The sequence below is a fragment of the Phascolarctos cinereus genome, unplaced genomic scaffold, assembly GCF_003287225.1.
Source record: "Phascolarctos cinereus isolate Bilbo 61053 unplaced genomic scaffold, phaCin_HiC Scaffold_3;HRSCAF=262, whole genome shotgun sequence".
Classification (NCBI taxonomy): domain Eukaryota; kingdom Metazoa; phylum Chordata; class Mammalia; order Diprotodontia; family Phascolarctidae; genus Phascolarctos; species Phascolarctos cinereus.
The window spans coordinates 190,039,275-190,055,856 of NW_027555736.1; the positions used below are offsets into that span (position 1 = coordinate 190,039,275).

A 16,582-nucleotide genomic window follows, 5' to 3' on the forward strand; every position below is an offset into this window, starting at 1 on the left:
AGCAATGGCAGGGCAGGGACTAAGGGGCTTAGAAGTTGAAATGTGGGGGCAGCTAAGTGGCGCAGTGGATAAAGCACGGGCCCTGGACTCAGGAGGACCTGAGTTCAAATCTGGTCTCAGACACATAACACTTACTAGCTGTGACTCTGGGCAAGTCACTTACCCCCATTGCTTAGTCAAAATAATAATAATAATAATAATAACAATAATTTAGAAGTTGAAATGTGATGCCTAGAGATATCAGTTTAGTGGCAAAAGTCCTGGATTTAGAGTCAGTCACCTGGCTTTGATAATTACTTTCTATGTGACAAGTCAATCAAAATAGGTACAACTTGGGGGCAGCTAGGTGGCACAGTGGATAGAACTCTGGCCTTGGAGTCAGAAGGATCTGAGTTCAAATCTGGCCTGACGCTTGATACTTACTAGCTGTGTGACCCTGAGCAAGTCACTTAACCCCAACTGCCTCAACAAAAGAAAGCAAAAAAAAAAATAGGTACAACTTTACCTTTATCCAAGACAAACTGAAGGAAACACTAAACTTTAAGGCACTATAGAAACAGGTATTACTGTTACTATTCTAAGTGACAATAACCTGGGTGTGGTCTCTTTGTCTGCTGTGAGAGCTCTCTAAAGCTGAATTTCCTTCAGAATGTCTCATGAGCTTATCTAGGTTGGGGGAGCGTGGGGTTTTCCTCTGGAAAATGATTGGGACCATGGCGACCTTCCTCCACCCAGGCTCCCCTGAGGAGAAGTCCCGCCTCATGTTCCGGATGTATGACTTTGATGGGAACGGTCTCATTTCCAAGGAGGAGTTCATCAGGATGCTTAGGTCAGCACCGTGACAGCTGCCAAGAGGGAGGGGTGGGGTAGAGACAAGGGAGGGGGGAGGGAAAAGGAAGGAGTGGGAGGTAGGGCACATCCTGGCTCTGAGAGTGGGGGAGGACATTATCAGGGTGGCACAGTAGATTGCATGATGGCCCTAGAATCAGGAGCACCTGAATTCAAATCCAGCCTCAGACACTTACTAGCTATGTGACCCTGGGCAAGTCACTTAACCCTGCTTGCTTTAGTTCCTCATCTGTAAAATAAGCTGGAGAAAGAAATGACCTTGGGCAAGTCACTTAACCCTGTTTGATTCAGTTCCTCATCTGTAAAATGAGTTTGAGAAAGAAATGGCAAACCACTCCAGTATCTTTGTCAAGAAAACCCCAAATGGGGTCACTAAGCGTCTGACAGGACTGGACTGAACAACAACATTGATGACTGGTCAGTAGCGTATAGTATTTAGCCTTTCTGGCAGACTCTCCTAGCCCTGATTCTCCATTTCTGGTTCTGGGTTCAGGTCCTTCATCGAGATTTCCAACAACTGCCTGTCCAAGGCCCAGCTGGCTGAGGTGGTAGAGTCCATGTTCCGAGAGTCTGGCTTCCAAGACAAGGAGGAGCTGACCTGGGAGGATTTCCACTTCATGTTAAGGGACCATGACAGTGAGCTCCGTTTCACACAGCTCTGTATTAAAGGTGAGTTTCTGGGATTAGGGAAGACAGAATGAAAGGGAAAGGATTAATTTCAACTGGAAACTGGGATTCTACTTTATCCAACTCTGGGTCCAAGGTCCATTGACTGGCTTGGGGCATGGGAGCAGAGCATGGGGGACAGCGTCTCCTCTCACTGCAACCACACCCCCCAAGCCAGAGGAAACTCGTTATGTGCTCAGGACAAATTCTGCCCCCACCCCATCGCCTCCTCCGGCTTGGCCACTAAGGGTGGAGACTGTGATGGGAAACCACATTTCTGTTGTCCTCCTTGATTATGATGCAAGGTATGCAATGCACGCCTGTCAGAACTTTGGACAGGGGCACTGGGAATAAGGAAGGGTCAGCTGGGTGGTGTCAGGATGGGGGAGGATCTGTGGGCCAGTCTGGATCCAGCCACATGTTGGTGGTTTCTGGACTCAGAATCCCGCTGGAAGCATGTTCAGACCCAACCCAGCCTCTCCCAGGATTATGAGTGTTTGGACAATCTGAACTACAGTGCTGTTGGAGTGAAGGTGAGGGAGGGTCACAGACATGAACAATGGGTGGAGTGAGAACAGGATTATGTGGGAAACCTGGCTCATTAGAAAAAAAAAGTCTTAGACTTGCAGTCAAAAGACCCGAGTTTGAATCCTACAGTTGTCACTCATTAGCTGTGGTACCCTGGCCTTCGGTTTCTTTGTCTGGTTGCTGTTTGTTCTTTTTTCCTGAAGAGGACCATGACCTCAGGGAGGTGATGCCATGACATGCAAGTGAATCGGATTTAAGTGAGGAGGGCTGTGCAAGGTCACCAGCCTCACTTTCTTCTCTGGAGCCATCTGGGTCCAGTGGCCAGATATAGATCAGGACAACTGGCAAAATGGGAAGTTGAACTAGATGATCCAGAGGTCATTTCCTGCTCTAACTCCTATAATTCTGGCGGTGTAGGGACTCTAGTGATCTGAGGGGGCACTGAGAGTTTTTAATACTGCAATTTTGACCTCCATCCTCAAAGACAGAGAGTTGGGCAGCAGGTTGAAGGACACCTAGAATGAATGATTGGGGTCCAGGGGAACATATTGGACCTAGGGGTCACAGGCCTAAACTCCTAGGAGTCTGCTAGAGCAGGGATCAGCTTCTGGGACTGAGAGCAGAACCAGGTATGGGAAAGAAGGGAAGAGGAGAGTTTTCATTTTTATCAGAGAAATCTTCATTGTTAATATTTTAGGCTTAGCTTAGTTTTTTTTTCAGGCTTGTGGGCTTGTATTATACAATATTATATTTTAAACATTAAGAAGTATAAACTGTGTTGTAGAGTACTATGCTTTGTGCTGAGATAAAAGCGTGGTTCCTGCCCTCATGGAACTTACAGTCTAACAATCATACACAAACATAATAAGTACTTTGGAGAGATAAGAAACAGACGACTACTTGAAGTCTGAGAGGGAAAGTCATCATCAAAGGAAGCCTTAATGGAAGAAGTGGCATTTAAGATGTGCTATAAGGGAAAGATAGCAATTCAGCAGATAAAGCAGAAAAGGAAAGAGGTTGTTTGAAGCATAGAGTTCAAGCATCTGGAGCAATGGCAAAACTGGGCTTGTTTAGAGGGACTGAATAGTCTAGTTTAACTGCAGTAGTGTGAGGGAGGGCTGTGCAAAGTCACCAGCCTCACTCTCTCCTCCAGAGCCATCTGGGTCTGGAGTGCATGGAAAGGAGTGGATTGAGACGCCTGGAAACACAAGGAGATATCTGGTTATAGAAAGCATTGAATTCCAGGTTGAAGAGTTCGAATTTTTTTCTGGAGGCAATAGGGAGCCATTGAAGATGTTTGAGCAGAGGAGTGACATGATCAGATTCAGTATCAGAAAGATTGTTTTGTTTACTTTAGAATCTGAGAGTAAAGTCCAGAAATTCACAAAGAGCCTATTTAAGCCTGAACTGAGAGCTTAGGAAGGAAAGTATAGGACACAGGAGAGGAATGTGGAGTCAACCTTACATGTAAGGTGAATAGGTGGCTGCCTGTCCAATGGGGTTTAAAGGATGTCAGTTAGGCTCTGCTGTGCCCCAAATATATCCTCTGTCTGCCTGCCACAGTGTCTGACCTCCCATTAGAGATTCATTTTGAGTCTCTTTCAGTTGGGTCCACTTTTAAAATGTAAACGTACCTGAGAAGAGAATATTTCAGAAAAAAGGAAAAGCGCTCTCACTGCTGAACCTTGGGGAAAAAAGGCTCAGCACCTGAAGATCTGTCCAGGTCAGGGGTTCTTAAACTTTTGTGTGTGTGCCATGGTCCTTTCTGGCAGTCTGGAGAAACCTAAGGAGGCTTTCTCAGAATGATATTTGTTGCCTACATTAATGATTGAAGGTAATGCTACGTTTCAGTTAGAAGTCATTGAATTTAAGATGTCATGTTTTCCCATCCATGTTCACAGCCCCCCCCCCCAAATTCTGCCCCTGGATTCCTTAAGAGTCTACGAACCCCAGGTTAGGAACTCCTCATCTAGGAGGCTACTGTTGCTGACTTAAAGAGCCGCTTGGCTCTCTCTAGTTCGGGGGTGGGGAACCTGCAGCCTTGAGGCCACATGTGGGTCCTCAAAACAGTTGGGATTCAGGCAAAGGGCCACACTTGAGGACCTAGAGGGCTACATGTGGTTCCCCACCCCTGCCTAGTTCTTCTAGGTGTAGACCAGCCACTTCAGTTAAAACCTTTTCCCCTCAAAGAAACTTTATTAGGACAATAAGGAAAAATACAGATAAACAACTATAAAAACATTGTAGTGTGCTATAATTAGTGACAGGTCAGCTCACACAATTTAAAGGAGGAAGGCTACCTCTGTGGCCTAGCAGCATGAACAGTCAGGAGAATTGGGTTCGAATATTGCTGGTGAGACCTGGTCAAGTCAGCTTGACTCTTTATACCTTAGTTTCCTCATCTGTAAAATGGGGGTGATACAGATATGCAAATTACCTACCTAGCTCACAGGAAAGTAGTTTGTAAAAGTTAAGGCACCATGTAGAGTGTCGTAAGCTATTGAAGCTTAAACCTGCACTAAGATTCTTTTGACACCCAGTGAGCTGTTATTTTATAGCAGATTCCTGTCTGAGGACCCTTGGTTGAGAGTGGCCCTTCCCTGTGTAGCCCTAGAGATTCTCCTGTGCTGGCAGATACCCTTGTACCCTTATCCCAGAGATGCCCGTGACTGCTGACCTCAGGAGGCTAGCTCTCAGCCCTGGCTTGTTTCTCTCTGTCTCAGTGGGAGTGAAGCAGATTCCCTGCTTTATTATGAAGGCTACCTGTTTTCTCAGGTGAAGCCAGGTTTCTCCACCTCCCATTTAAATACCATCTCAGTCCAGTCTTCACACATGGCCAATAGTAGCTAAACCTGACTTCCTGTGAGTATGATTTTTTTAGGGTTCTAACTAGTATTCTTGATCCAGTTTTCTCATGTGACCAAAAGTAGCTGCGTCATTATCTGTGGCCTGTCTTAAGTATGCCTGCTCTAGGCTAGGGTATCACCACAAACTGGGTAGCTTTCCCTTTCTGTTTCAAAACTAGTCACCCAATAGGACTCTCCACTAAATTCCAATTTGTCAGATGTTTCCAATTTTCAGCTTATTGGCTGAGCAGCCATGACAGACATGTCTTGAATCTGCCAGCTCCACCCTCTCTCCCATGCTCTCTTTAGATGACTCATTAATCCTTAGGTGTCTACCAAATAGTAGTCTTCCAATCAGTTAATCAATTTATTAAGAGATTCATTGGAATCTCTAGGATAAGTATCTGTAAGGATAGGGCAGGATAGACAGAAAGTCCTGGGGAGAATTTATGTGGCTACCCAGGGACAGGTTACTCTAAGCCAAGGGTCCTCAGACAGAAATTAACAATAAATTTATATATAAATGATTATTATATTATAATGTGATATAATATAATAATATATTATTATATTATATTATATATATGATTTATATAATCGCATTTATACTGGGTATCCCAAGACTGTCAGATACTATGCTGCCTGATAGACAAAAATGAGTCACCATCTTCAAAGAACCTACATTCTCAGAATCTCATCTTAAAAATGTATAATATCACAAATATTATAGATATAGAATGAAATAAGCAATTTCCACCTACAGGAAGAGAAGAGATGTTTCTTCATTAAGAGCTGAGAGTAGCACATTGAGTTCATTCATAGAAAAGTATCAGGGGCTTATCAGTCCGGCAGCTAGCATTTATCAAGCATCTGCTATGCACCAGGCACTGGGCTAAGTGTTGGGAATACAAAGGAAGGCAAAAAACAGTCCCTGCTCTCTGAGGAATTCGACCTAAAGGGAGAGACAAATGTAAACAACTGTGTACAACCAAGATATACATACAGGATAAATTAGGGGTAGTCTCTGTGGGAAGGCGCAGAGATTAAAGAGGACGGGGAAAGCTTTTTGCCTTGAGACTTGAAGAAAGCCAGGGAAGTTAGACGGCAGAAATGAGGAGAAAGTACATTCCAGGCAGGGATGGCGGGGTAAGGATGGCCAGTGAAGATGTTTGGAGTCAAGAAATGAGGAAACTGAGGCCCCAGGGAGTTAAGTGACTTGCCCAAGGTCACCCTGATATCAAGCATCAGAGGTGATATTTGATGCCAATTTTTCTAACTCCAGAGCCATTTCTTCTACCTCGGCCCCATGGGGGAGGGCACACTGTGCTAAAATGGGCCTCACCAGGGCCAGTTCTATGTATATTAGTACTCTGACTATCCCCTATAAGACTACTGAAGAAAGGCCAAGGTTTCCCACTGCCTCCAGGCCATCTCCAGTCATCCTGATCTATGTGTTGCCACTGAACCCAGATGGCTCTGGAGGAGACAATGAGGCTGGTGACTTCACACAGCCCTGCCTCACTCATATTTAATTCACTTGCAAGTCAAGACATCACCTTCCTGATGTCATTGGTCCTCTTTGAGAATGAAGTGCAAACAACAATGTAAGACTGCCATTGGAAAAAGCTCTTCAGGCAATAGGTTCAGAGGGAACCTGGCTAGAGGTCAGAGGCAGATGAATCCATGCTGTCTCTGAGGGCCAAGTGGAGCCCCATGCATCTAGAAGAAGAGGGCCTGGGACCAGTTCTCTCTCTGGAGGTCAGGTGTGTCCTGCTCACTAGCCCTCTTCTGGATTTATAGGTGTGGAAGTTCCTGAAGTCATTAAGCAACTATGCCGGAGAGTCTCCTTTATTAGCCAGGATAAAATATGGTGAGCCCAACCCAGGGATGATAAATGTAATGGGGGGGAATGGAGGGGCTCCCTAGAAGTGAGGGGCTAGGGGCATTGAATGACTCCTTCCCTAGAAGTGAGGGGCTGGGGCATTGAATGACTCCTTCCCTAGAAGTGAGGGGCTGGGGCATTGAATGACTCCTTCCCTAGAAGTGAGGGGCTAGGGGCATTGACTGACTCCTTCCCTAGAAGTGAGGGGCTGGGGCATTGAATGACTCCTTTCCTAGAAGTGAGGGGTTAGGGGCATTGAATGACTCCTTCCCTAGAAGTGAGAGGCTAGGGGCATTGACTGACTCCTTCCCTAGAAGTGAGGGGCTGGGGCATTGAATGACTCCTTCCCTAGAAGTGAGGGGCTGGGGCATTGAATGACTCCTTCCCTAGAAGTGAGGGGCTAGGGGCATTGAATGACTCTTTCCCTAGAAGGGAGGAGCTAGGATTCCCCAAGATCTAACTTCATAATGAGATTATGGCTTTGCTTATGGAAAACATCTACCTTTCCCCACTAGCTGAGTGTATAGCCCTTTCCCCAGCACTCTTAGGTCTGAGGTCAACAAAATAAGAACTAAAAACTCTAGTGTCTAGAGCAAATTCACCTGGGAGAGGGGAGAGAAAGGAAGGCTGAGGTGAAAATGCAGAGGCCTGTATGACCCTAGGTAGAGCTACACAGAAGAAGGGGTTGGGAAGAGGGCTGTCCCTGAGAGAAGGGCACCTCCATAACGAGATCCTGGGAGCTGGTGGGCTGACTTAGGCCCATGAGGTATTCGTACATCGTGGTTACTGTGGGAAGGAAGCTGCCACCAAACCCCGGGAGAAAGAAAGTCCCCCTGAATGTGTGTATCCTGAGGCAGAGCTCTGATAATCCTGCTAATTGTGGCTCTGGGGCTCAGTCATAGAAGCAGCTGAGAATCAAAAGGGCTTTGTTTCTGACCCGGCCACCACTCCTGCCTCCTGTCCCTTTACCCAGAGCTTAGAATCCTGAACAGTTAGGAAGGGTCCCTGGAAATCTGGGCCGTTACTTGGCCTACTCTCTTCCTATTCTGTTCCCTGTTTGAGTCTTCATATGTCTCCTTAGTGATCTAGCTGATGAGACGACCATGCAGAAATTCAAGTGCCCGGCATCTATAGACCCACCGCAGGAGGTCCGAAAGAGGTTTGGCAAAAAGTACGCCCTGTTCCTTCCCCTTAGCCAGACACAGGTGGGTGCAGATAATGACAGTGAGTAAGAACAGAGTCCTGGTAAGAGTTTGGGCAGGAATGAAGAGGAGAGGAAGGGATTGATCAGAGTATGAGTGGGCAGTGTTAGGGGTTGGGTAGGGGTAGTATCTGCAGGACTGAGCATCAGGCTGAAATAAGTGACATAAGAGGCAGTGTGGTATAGTGGATGGGGCACTGGACTTGGAGTCAGGAGATGCAGGTCCAAATCCCACCTCAGCTACTTACTAGCTGTGTGACTCTAGGCAAGTCACTTAACCTCTCTGTTTCTCAGTTTCCTTATCTGCAAAATGAATAGATTGGATTTGATGGCTTCTAAAGCCCCTTCCAGCCCTAAATCTATGTTCCAATGTCTGTCTGGAGGCCTGACCTTTTACAAGTACCCATCCTTTTTACATTTTATTCCCACGACCAGTTTGCAAAACATTTTTTATGTTATTCACCAGTACTTAGGTGAATTTGTGTCCCCTTCTGATGCATTTAGCTGAGAATTGTTTCTACTTTCATTCTCCTGGCCCTTTCTTAGCACCCACTAGCACTGGTATGCTCCCCAGGATCCATTTGGAGGTACCCCAGATGGCCTGAGGGTACCTGGGAGTCAAGGGCTGGGTCTCCCTGTCGTGCAGGCTGACATCGTACCAGCCCCGGCCCTTCACAGAAGCACGCCGAGAGAAGTTGCAGAGAAGTCGTTGGCATCAGACTGTGCAGCAATTTAAGCGGTTCATTGAGAACTACCGCAGGCATATTGCCTGTGCTGCAGTCTTCTATTTCATCGCTGGCGGGCTGTTTCTGGAGAGGGCCTACTGTGAGTGACAGCTCTTGGGGGTGAGGTCTGCTGTGAGCAGAGCAAGGACTAACTATAACTCCACCGAGGGTGGTATGCTTTGGAGGAGACTCCTGCCTTGGGTGTATAGGGAGATGGAGTGATTCACCCCGCTGTTGAGTCGGGCCCTTGCCCCCTGGGGTTGTTGAAGAGGGGGCCATGATGATGGGAGACCCTGTCCTCTGATGGTCATGGGGATGGGGTCTCATCTGAGTGACTCTCAAAGGAGGAAAGGTTTGTTGTGAGCGATGGAACCTGGGGTGAAACAGGCCAAACTGAGGCCTTTCCTGCAACAATGGCTCCGATGAACCTGCCTCCCGCTGCCCCTTCTCTCCCTAGTCTATGCCTTTGCGGCCCACCACATGAGCATCACGGACACCACCCGGGTGGGCATCATCTTGTCCCGAGGCACGGCAGCCAGCATCTCCTTCATGTTCTCTTACATCCTGCTCACCATGTGCCGCAACCTCATCACCTTCCTACGGGAGACTTTCCTTAACCGCTATGTGCCCTTTGATGCTGCGGTGGACTTCCACCGCGTCATTGCTGCCACAGCCATTGTGCTCACAGGTAGGACTCAGGAGGCTCCAGGACCCCAACCCCCCGCTTGGGGGGGCCAGAACCACTCCTCCTACTTATCCTTCCCTCCCCACCCATCTCACTTCCTGAAAGTCATCCTCCCACAGGGCCTTGGCAAAGAGAGGGCCTGGCTGGTGAGTGACAGCCCTGAAAGGGAGGCCCCACCTCCTCCATCTGGCTCCCATGAACCTGACTCCACCCTGAAGATATCCTCCACCTTCCTCTCTAATTCTTCTTTTTTTCTTTTTTTGCAAGGCAATTGGGGTTAACTGACTTGCCCAGGGTCACACAGCTATTTCTCTCATTTTTCACTCTTCTCTCTTTTTTGTTTTTAGGCAATTGGGGTTAAGTGACTTGCCCAGGGTCACACAGGTAGCCAGCGTCCAGTATTTGGTCTGTGACCAGATTTGAACTCAGGTCCTTCTGACTTCAGGGCCGGTGCTCTATCTGCTGTGCCACCTAGCTGCCGCTACTCTTCTCTCTTATAAGACCATAAACGTAGTTGGAAGGGACCCAAGAGGCAATCTAATTCAATCCTCTCATTTTACAGATATGGAGGGGAAATGACTTGTCTAGGGTCATACAGGTTGTAAATGGCAAACCCAGTCCTCTGACTTCATATCCAGGGCCTACTCACTACCCTCTACCCTCTGTTCTCCCTCTTCCTTTTTTCCTGTTTGTCATTCCTTGTTTTCCACCTGGACTGGGCACAAGCTTTTCTATCCATTTAAATCTTGTTTGCTTAGCACTGTGTCTGACAAGTAGTAGGTTCTGAAGAAATGCTTATTTGTGACTTGACTTGATATATGGCGTGATAGTAGAATGAGGCCTGGATTTGGAGTTAGAAGATGTGGGTTTAAATCCTAGCTCTGCTACTTACTACCCATATGACCTTGGCCAAATCACTTCATCCCTCTGGGCCTTGTTTTCCTCATCTGGAAAATGGGGAACTTGGACAAAAAAGATTTATGATCTCTTTTAGCTCTAAATCCTATGCCATGGTCACAAGGGGCGATCAGGGGTCAGGCCTCACCTGGTCAGTTTGGGGCAACAATTAAAGAAAACGTTTATTAAATTCCTACCGTGTGACTGTAGGGGAGGCAGAAAGCATGATGTAGAACATTGGTGTCAAACTCACATAGAAATGGAGGCAACTCGGTTATTCCTCAGGATCCCCATGGACTACACATTAATTTGTTCAGTCGTTTCGGTGGTGTCCAATTCTTGGTGACCACATTTGGTGTTTTCTTGGCAAAGATATTGGAGTGGTTGGCCATTTCTTTCTCCAGCTCATTTGACAGATGAGGAAACTGAGGCAGATAGGGTAAAGTGACTTGCCCAGGGTCACACATCTAGTAAGTGTCTGAGGCTGGATTTGAACTCAAGAAGATGAGTCTTTCTGACATCAGGCCTGGCACAATCCACTATCCCCCCTAGCTCATAGTAAGCACTATATAAATGTTAGCTATTATTGCCATTTATTCTTATTATTGGTGCTGCTGTTATTATTCTTTACTATTCTCAAAGGCCATGCCAGTGAAACACAAGCTCAGGCTGTTCCTGCCAAGCTGGGGAAATACCAGATGGTGATGAGTTGTGTGTCTGTCATCCAAGGACCAGTCTAGCTAAATTCATTGCTATTTTGGCTGGAAGGGAATGCATTTTAAGAAGGGCAGGCAGCACAGTGGAAAGAATACTGACTGCAGTCAGACAACCAGAGTTCAAATACTGCTTTGGATATGACTTTGGGCAAATCCCTTCCTCTCTCTAGGCCAAATTTCTTTGTCTGTAAAGGGTTGGGACTAGTCGGCCTCTCAGCTCTAGATTATTTCTGAGCCTTTAAAGCTCCATGAGAACTCTCTCCTGAAGTTGTCAGTGAGTTGTGCTTTACCTTGGCGGGGGGGGGGTAGTTCCCACGTGAGAAAATTTCTGGTCCTGGAAATATTGAAACAAAAGCCTTGGAGAGATAGAAACAGAGGAGTCAGATGAGGCATAGTGAGGGAAGAATCAGTTCTGATTGGAGAGATCAGAGGATCCTCCTCCCAGAAGAGGTGGCCTCGGAATTGGGCTTTAAAGATGGATAGAAATTCAACAAAATTTGTGAAGAAAATGGCATCAGGGTTCTGTCCTTTCTCTTCCTTTTATATATATGCCTTGTTTTTTCTTCACCTCCCCTAACTCAAACTCCCTCCCTCAGCTTGCCCAGTGTCAGTGGGGAGAGGGAGAGCTTTGCCTTAGTGGTAATAAGGTGCTAAGCTTGGTATAAATGAGTTTAGTGTAATATCCCTTTCCAGGTGGATTTGAGCTTCTAAAGAGTGCTATGACATATATAACGTATATCTGATTGCTTACCATCTGGGGAGGGGGAGTGGAAGGGACGATGGAGAGGGATAGAATTTGGAACTCAAAACTTTTTTTAAAAAGTTTAAAAATTTGTTTTAACACGTAATTGGGGGGAAATAAATATACATTTTTAAAAGACTGAAAACAACCAAAAGAACAAGAAAGTCAATTAATTGAAGCCAAAAGTGCTTTCATTTTCATCTTTGTATCTCCAGTGCCTAGCACATTGTCTATTAAACAGCACTTAATAAATGCCTGTGGAATGGGAAAAAAAGTGTTATGAACCCAAAGAAATGCATCTCTAATGGTGGAATTTCAGTTTCTGTACCCGTAAGTGGGAGAAGGAGAACTGAAGAACTCTCCTTGTCTCCCTTAATCAGGAGCCAGAGGATCAGGTCCTCATAATGCTTACTCAAGCCCTCTGTCACTTTGGACTGGGTTCCTTTCCCCTGGGCTAGAGGAGGGACTGGTTTGGATACTGCATGACCCTCCCAGCTCTCTCCTTAGCTGTTTTTCTCTTCCCCAGTCCTGCACAGTATGGGCCACGTGGTCAACGTCTACTTGTTCTCCATCAGCCCACTCAGTGTCCTGTCTTGTCTCTTCCCTGGCTTCTTCCAGGATGATGGGTGAGTGCAGGCTCCTTCTTTGGTTATAAAAAGGGGGTAAGCCTTCAGGGTACAGAAAGGCTTAGGGCAGGCTTCTGATTTGGGGGAAGGGATGAAGGTTTGAGTTAGCTCTGCTGGATCCTGTCTGCTTCTGCATGCTGCAGAGGGCTGGAGAGGGGCCAGGGCAGGGGGGCAGAGATGGGAGACATTTCAGACTGGAGGTTGGGAGGATTAGTGAATTCTTGCCTACTCAGTAACCTTTTCTTGCCTGACAGGTCTGAATTGCCTCAGAAATTCTATTGGTGGTTCTTCCAGACAGTCCCAGGTGAGAACTTTACCTTCATGACATGACTATCCCTAATGCTATAGGCCTGGGCCCTAGGTTCTATCTCTAGATTCTGAGTTCTAGGTTCAAGATTCTAGACTGTCAGTCCTGGAGTCAGGAGGACCTGTGTTCAAATCAGACCTCAGACCCTTACTAGCTATGTGACTCTGGGCAAGTCACTTAACCTTGATTACCTGAGAGAGAAAGAAAGATTGAGAGAGAGAGAGAGAGAGAGAGAGAGAGAGAGAGAGAGAGAGAGAGAGAGAGAGAGAGAGAGAGAGATTTGGGGCCTGCATACTGAGTTCCAAATTCCAGGATCTGGATTCTAAACTCTGGATTATGAGTTAGGAAATTGGGGTTCTGAGCTCTAGGCTCTGTACTTTGAGTTCCAGTGCATGTTGTCTCCTTGTTGGACTATGAGTTCCTTGAAATGAGAGATTGTTTTTTGCTTTTTTTTTTTGTAACCTTAACACTTAGCACAGTGACTGGCACTTAGTAAGCATTTAATAAATGGTTTCTCATTCATTCATTCATTCATTTATTCATTCATTTTCTGCACTAAAACTATTTTCTTCAAACTCTAATGTGTGCTTCCTAATTTAATTCAACGACTATTTATGAGCTTCTACTGTGTGCAAGCTGAAGCCATATGGCATAATACCAGACTTGGAATCAAAAAAATACCTGGATTCTTGCCATTGACACTATGATCACATTGGCTGGGATAGACTAGGCAAATCGCTTTAAGTTCTCAGTGCCCTCAGGAAACTCTTGAAGATGATAAGTTGCAAAAGAGTTGCTGATTGGCATTGGTTGAGGAAAGTTCTTCCCAGGGAACTCCTTATATTAAAGTCATAGTTCTGGACCAAATGTACCAGGCACAGGACACTTGCATACTCAGGAGACAAAGATGAAAAACAAAGTAATCCCTGCCCACAGAGAGCTTCCATTCTACATCCTCATTTCAGTAGTCTAGGATTTATAGGATAAATCTGTGTACCCTTTCTCCAAGTCATCATGATTTTATAGGCTTTAAACCTTCTCTGACTTTGCCTTTCCAACATAAGGACTCATTCTCTCTTTAGCTTGTCCCTTACCTCTAGTTTCTTAGTCATTTAAAGCACTTTTCCCAGAACCTTTTCTATGTCTGTTAGGTTTTTCGTGAGTTGTGGTCACCAGAAGACCCTGAAGTAATTAAAGTGTAGGGAGAAGTGAAGCTAACCCAACATGTTACCTTACATTTTTTTTTTGGGGGGGGAGGGTAGAAACCAGACCTGTGATTGCTTTTATATAGTGAGTTCCCAGTAAGGAAACTCTCTTTACCAAAGAATATAGACTTTCTTCAACTTATCATCTTAAGAGAGTTGCCAGGGGCATGAAGAATCTCACAGTTTGACTTGCCCAATGTCTTACGGCCATTGAGAGGCTGGTCTCAAAACTAGGTCTTCTTGTCTCAAAGAGCAGTTCTTTTAACTACTTTATTACATCATGTCTTAATACTTCACATTTGTATAGGACTTTGATTTGGGGTTTATAGGATCTGGGCTCTGGACTCTGAGTCCTCACATGCTAGAGTCTGGCACCCAAGATCCAGAGCCCAGATCCAAGCCATCCCAAATAAGAAGATGGGTCTCTCACGTTGGAAAGTGCTGTTGTATATCTGGTACTTGGAAGTTGAGGTGACAGATTGAGGACAGTGACAGTAACAGGGCTGGTGACCATTGACTAAGGACAGTGATAGCTTTGGTGACATGGGTCGCTGTGACAATAAGAAGGTTTAACAGTTACAGGAAGAGTGATATTGACATGGCAGCTCTGCTGAAAATGAGGAAGAAAGCAGAATCTTGGGAGAGAGGGACTGGGCTGCTACTGTTGCCCCAGGGCATGGAGTGGGGAGGGGAGGGGACACCCTGTTTATGCTTTTTTACCTGCTCCCCTTCATGTATGTTTTCTGTTCTTTTCCCCTTATTCCTGCTCTTTAGGCCTAACAGGAGTTGTGCTGCTCATGGTCCTGTCCATCATGTATGTCTTTGCTTCCCACTACTTCCGCCGGCGCAGCTTCCGAAGCTTCTGGCTCACCCACCACCTCTACATTTTGCTATATATCCTGGTAAGAGGGGGGCTTACTTTTGGTGGGAGCTAGCAGGAACCCCAAGGTGTAACAAAGGGAAGGTGCAACAATTCATTGATCACTTCAGTGTTCTCTAATTTCTCCCTTCGTTATTGTCCAGACCTAGATTTATGCATTTTTAAATTAATTTTATTTTTAGTTAACAAGTATGTATTTTCTCTCCTTCCCATACCCTTCCCAAGTTAAAAGAAAAACCAAACCCTTATAATAGTACACATAATCAAAGCAAAATAAAATGCCACACTGTCCAGTTCCAAAATATTTGTCTCATTCTGCATCCATTACCTCTCTATCAGAAGATGTATAACATGCTTTCTCACTGATCTTCCGAAACTGTGGCTGGTCATCATTGTGATGATTAGAATTCTTAAGTCTTTCAGACTGTTTACAATGTTGTTATTTTATAAATTGTTCTCATGGTTCTGTTCACTTCACTCTGCAGCACTCCTTATAAGTCTTCTCAGATTTCTCTGAATTCATTCCTTTCTTCATTTCAAGTTAAGTGACTTGCCCAGGGGCACACAGCTAATAAATGTCAAGTGTCTGAGGCCAGATTTGAACTCAGGTCCTCCTGACTCCAAGGCCGGAGCTCTATCCACTGTGCAACCTAGCTGCCCCCTTCATTTCTTATAGCAGAAAAGTATTCCATTGCATTCATATACCATGATACTTTTAGCCGTTTCCCAACAAATGGGCTTCCCCTTAGCTTTTGGTTCTTTACTGCTACAAAAACAGCTGCTATAAGTATTTTTGTACATATGGCAGACCTGTAATTTATCCAGGTTCATATAGCCTGCATGTGTCAAGGATAGGATTTGAATGTAAGTTATCCAGCTCCCTATGTATTAAGCCACGTTGCTTCTCAGTTTTTCTGCATTCTTTTTAAAACAAAACTTGGGGGCAGCTAAGTGGTGCAGTGGATAGAGCACCAGCCCTGAAGTCAGGAGGACTTGAGTTCAAATACAGCCTCAGACCAGACACTTAGTAGCTATGTGACCCTAAGCAAGTCACTTAACCCCAATTGCCTTGAGAAGAAAAAAAAAACTTGACTATTTAGTAGTCTGATCCCAAAGAGAAAGACTTTTCTGACCAACTAAAAATCTAAACAACAGCACTGTCCTGCAAGCCTACCTTTAGCTTGGGGTCCTGTAATAACCATGTATAATTTTCTTCCCCACATCAGTCTTTCCTCATCTTAGGTGGTTGGTTTTGGCTTCCTGTGTGATCTGCCTTGCATGTGTTCCTTACTGGAACATCAGGAACGTCCTCCTATTTTGGACTAACATTTTTAAAAATGTGCCAAGGTCACATTGTTGTTTCCATTTCTGACTCTCAGGGTGTTAATAACCCCACCCATCTAAGTATTATGAACTTGTAAAGTCGATGAGCTTGCTCAGAATTCCATTGCACAGATTGCCAATGAAAACATCTTCTAACTCCAACCTGTCCCTTAACCTCTCCTTCCCAGAAACCCTGTCCCCATACTTTCCTTCTCATTCATTCTTCTCTTCATTTTCTATTCTCTTCTCCCCTCCATTTTCCTTTTCTTTCCTTCTTCCTCTTCCCTTCCTTTCTCTTCTCTATTATCCTCCCTGCCCTATATTCTCCTCTCCTTCCTTTCCCTCTATTCCCTTCTGTTATCATCCGTTCTCTTCTCGTCCTTGTTTCTCATCTTCCCTTCCTTTCTCCTCTTTCCCATTTGCCTTTTCTTTCTTCCAGTTTCCCCTCATCCTGTTTCCTGTCTTCCATTTTCCTCTTCTCCATTTTCTTTTCCTCTCCTCCCC

General features: G+C 45.4%; 1 protein-coding gene across 1 annotated transcript in view; it reads left to right on the forward strand.

Annotated features, from left to right (window-relative positions):
* DUOX1 (dual oxidase 1) overlaps positions 1-16,582 on the forward strand; it is a 59,913-nt gene that overhangs the window by 30,355 nt on the left and 12,976 nt on the right. The window contains exons 19-29 of the mRNA XM_078151387.1: positions 736-829; positions 1,343-1,518; positions 6,690-6,759; positions 7,299-7,309; positions 7,694-7,699; positions 7,834-7,942; positions 8,619-8,797; positions 9,155-9,385; positions 12,264-12,363; positions 12,618-12,667; positions 14,650-14,777. Of these exons, the coding sequence (XP_078007513.1) occupies positions 736-829; positions 1,343-1,518; positions 6,690-6,759; positions 7,299-7,309; positions 7,694-7,699; positions 7,834-7,942; positions 8,619-8,797; positions 9,155-9,385; positions 12,264-12,363; positions 12,618-12,667; positions 14,650-14,777 (1,154 nt within the window). The remainder of the gene's footprint in view (positions 1-735; positions 830-1,342; positions 1,519-6,689; positions 6,760-7,298; positions 7,310-7,693; positions 7,700-7,833; positions 7,943-8,618; positions 8,798-9,154; positions 9,386-12,263; positions 12,364-12,617; positions 12,668-14,649; positions 14,778-16,582) is intronic.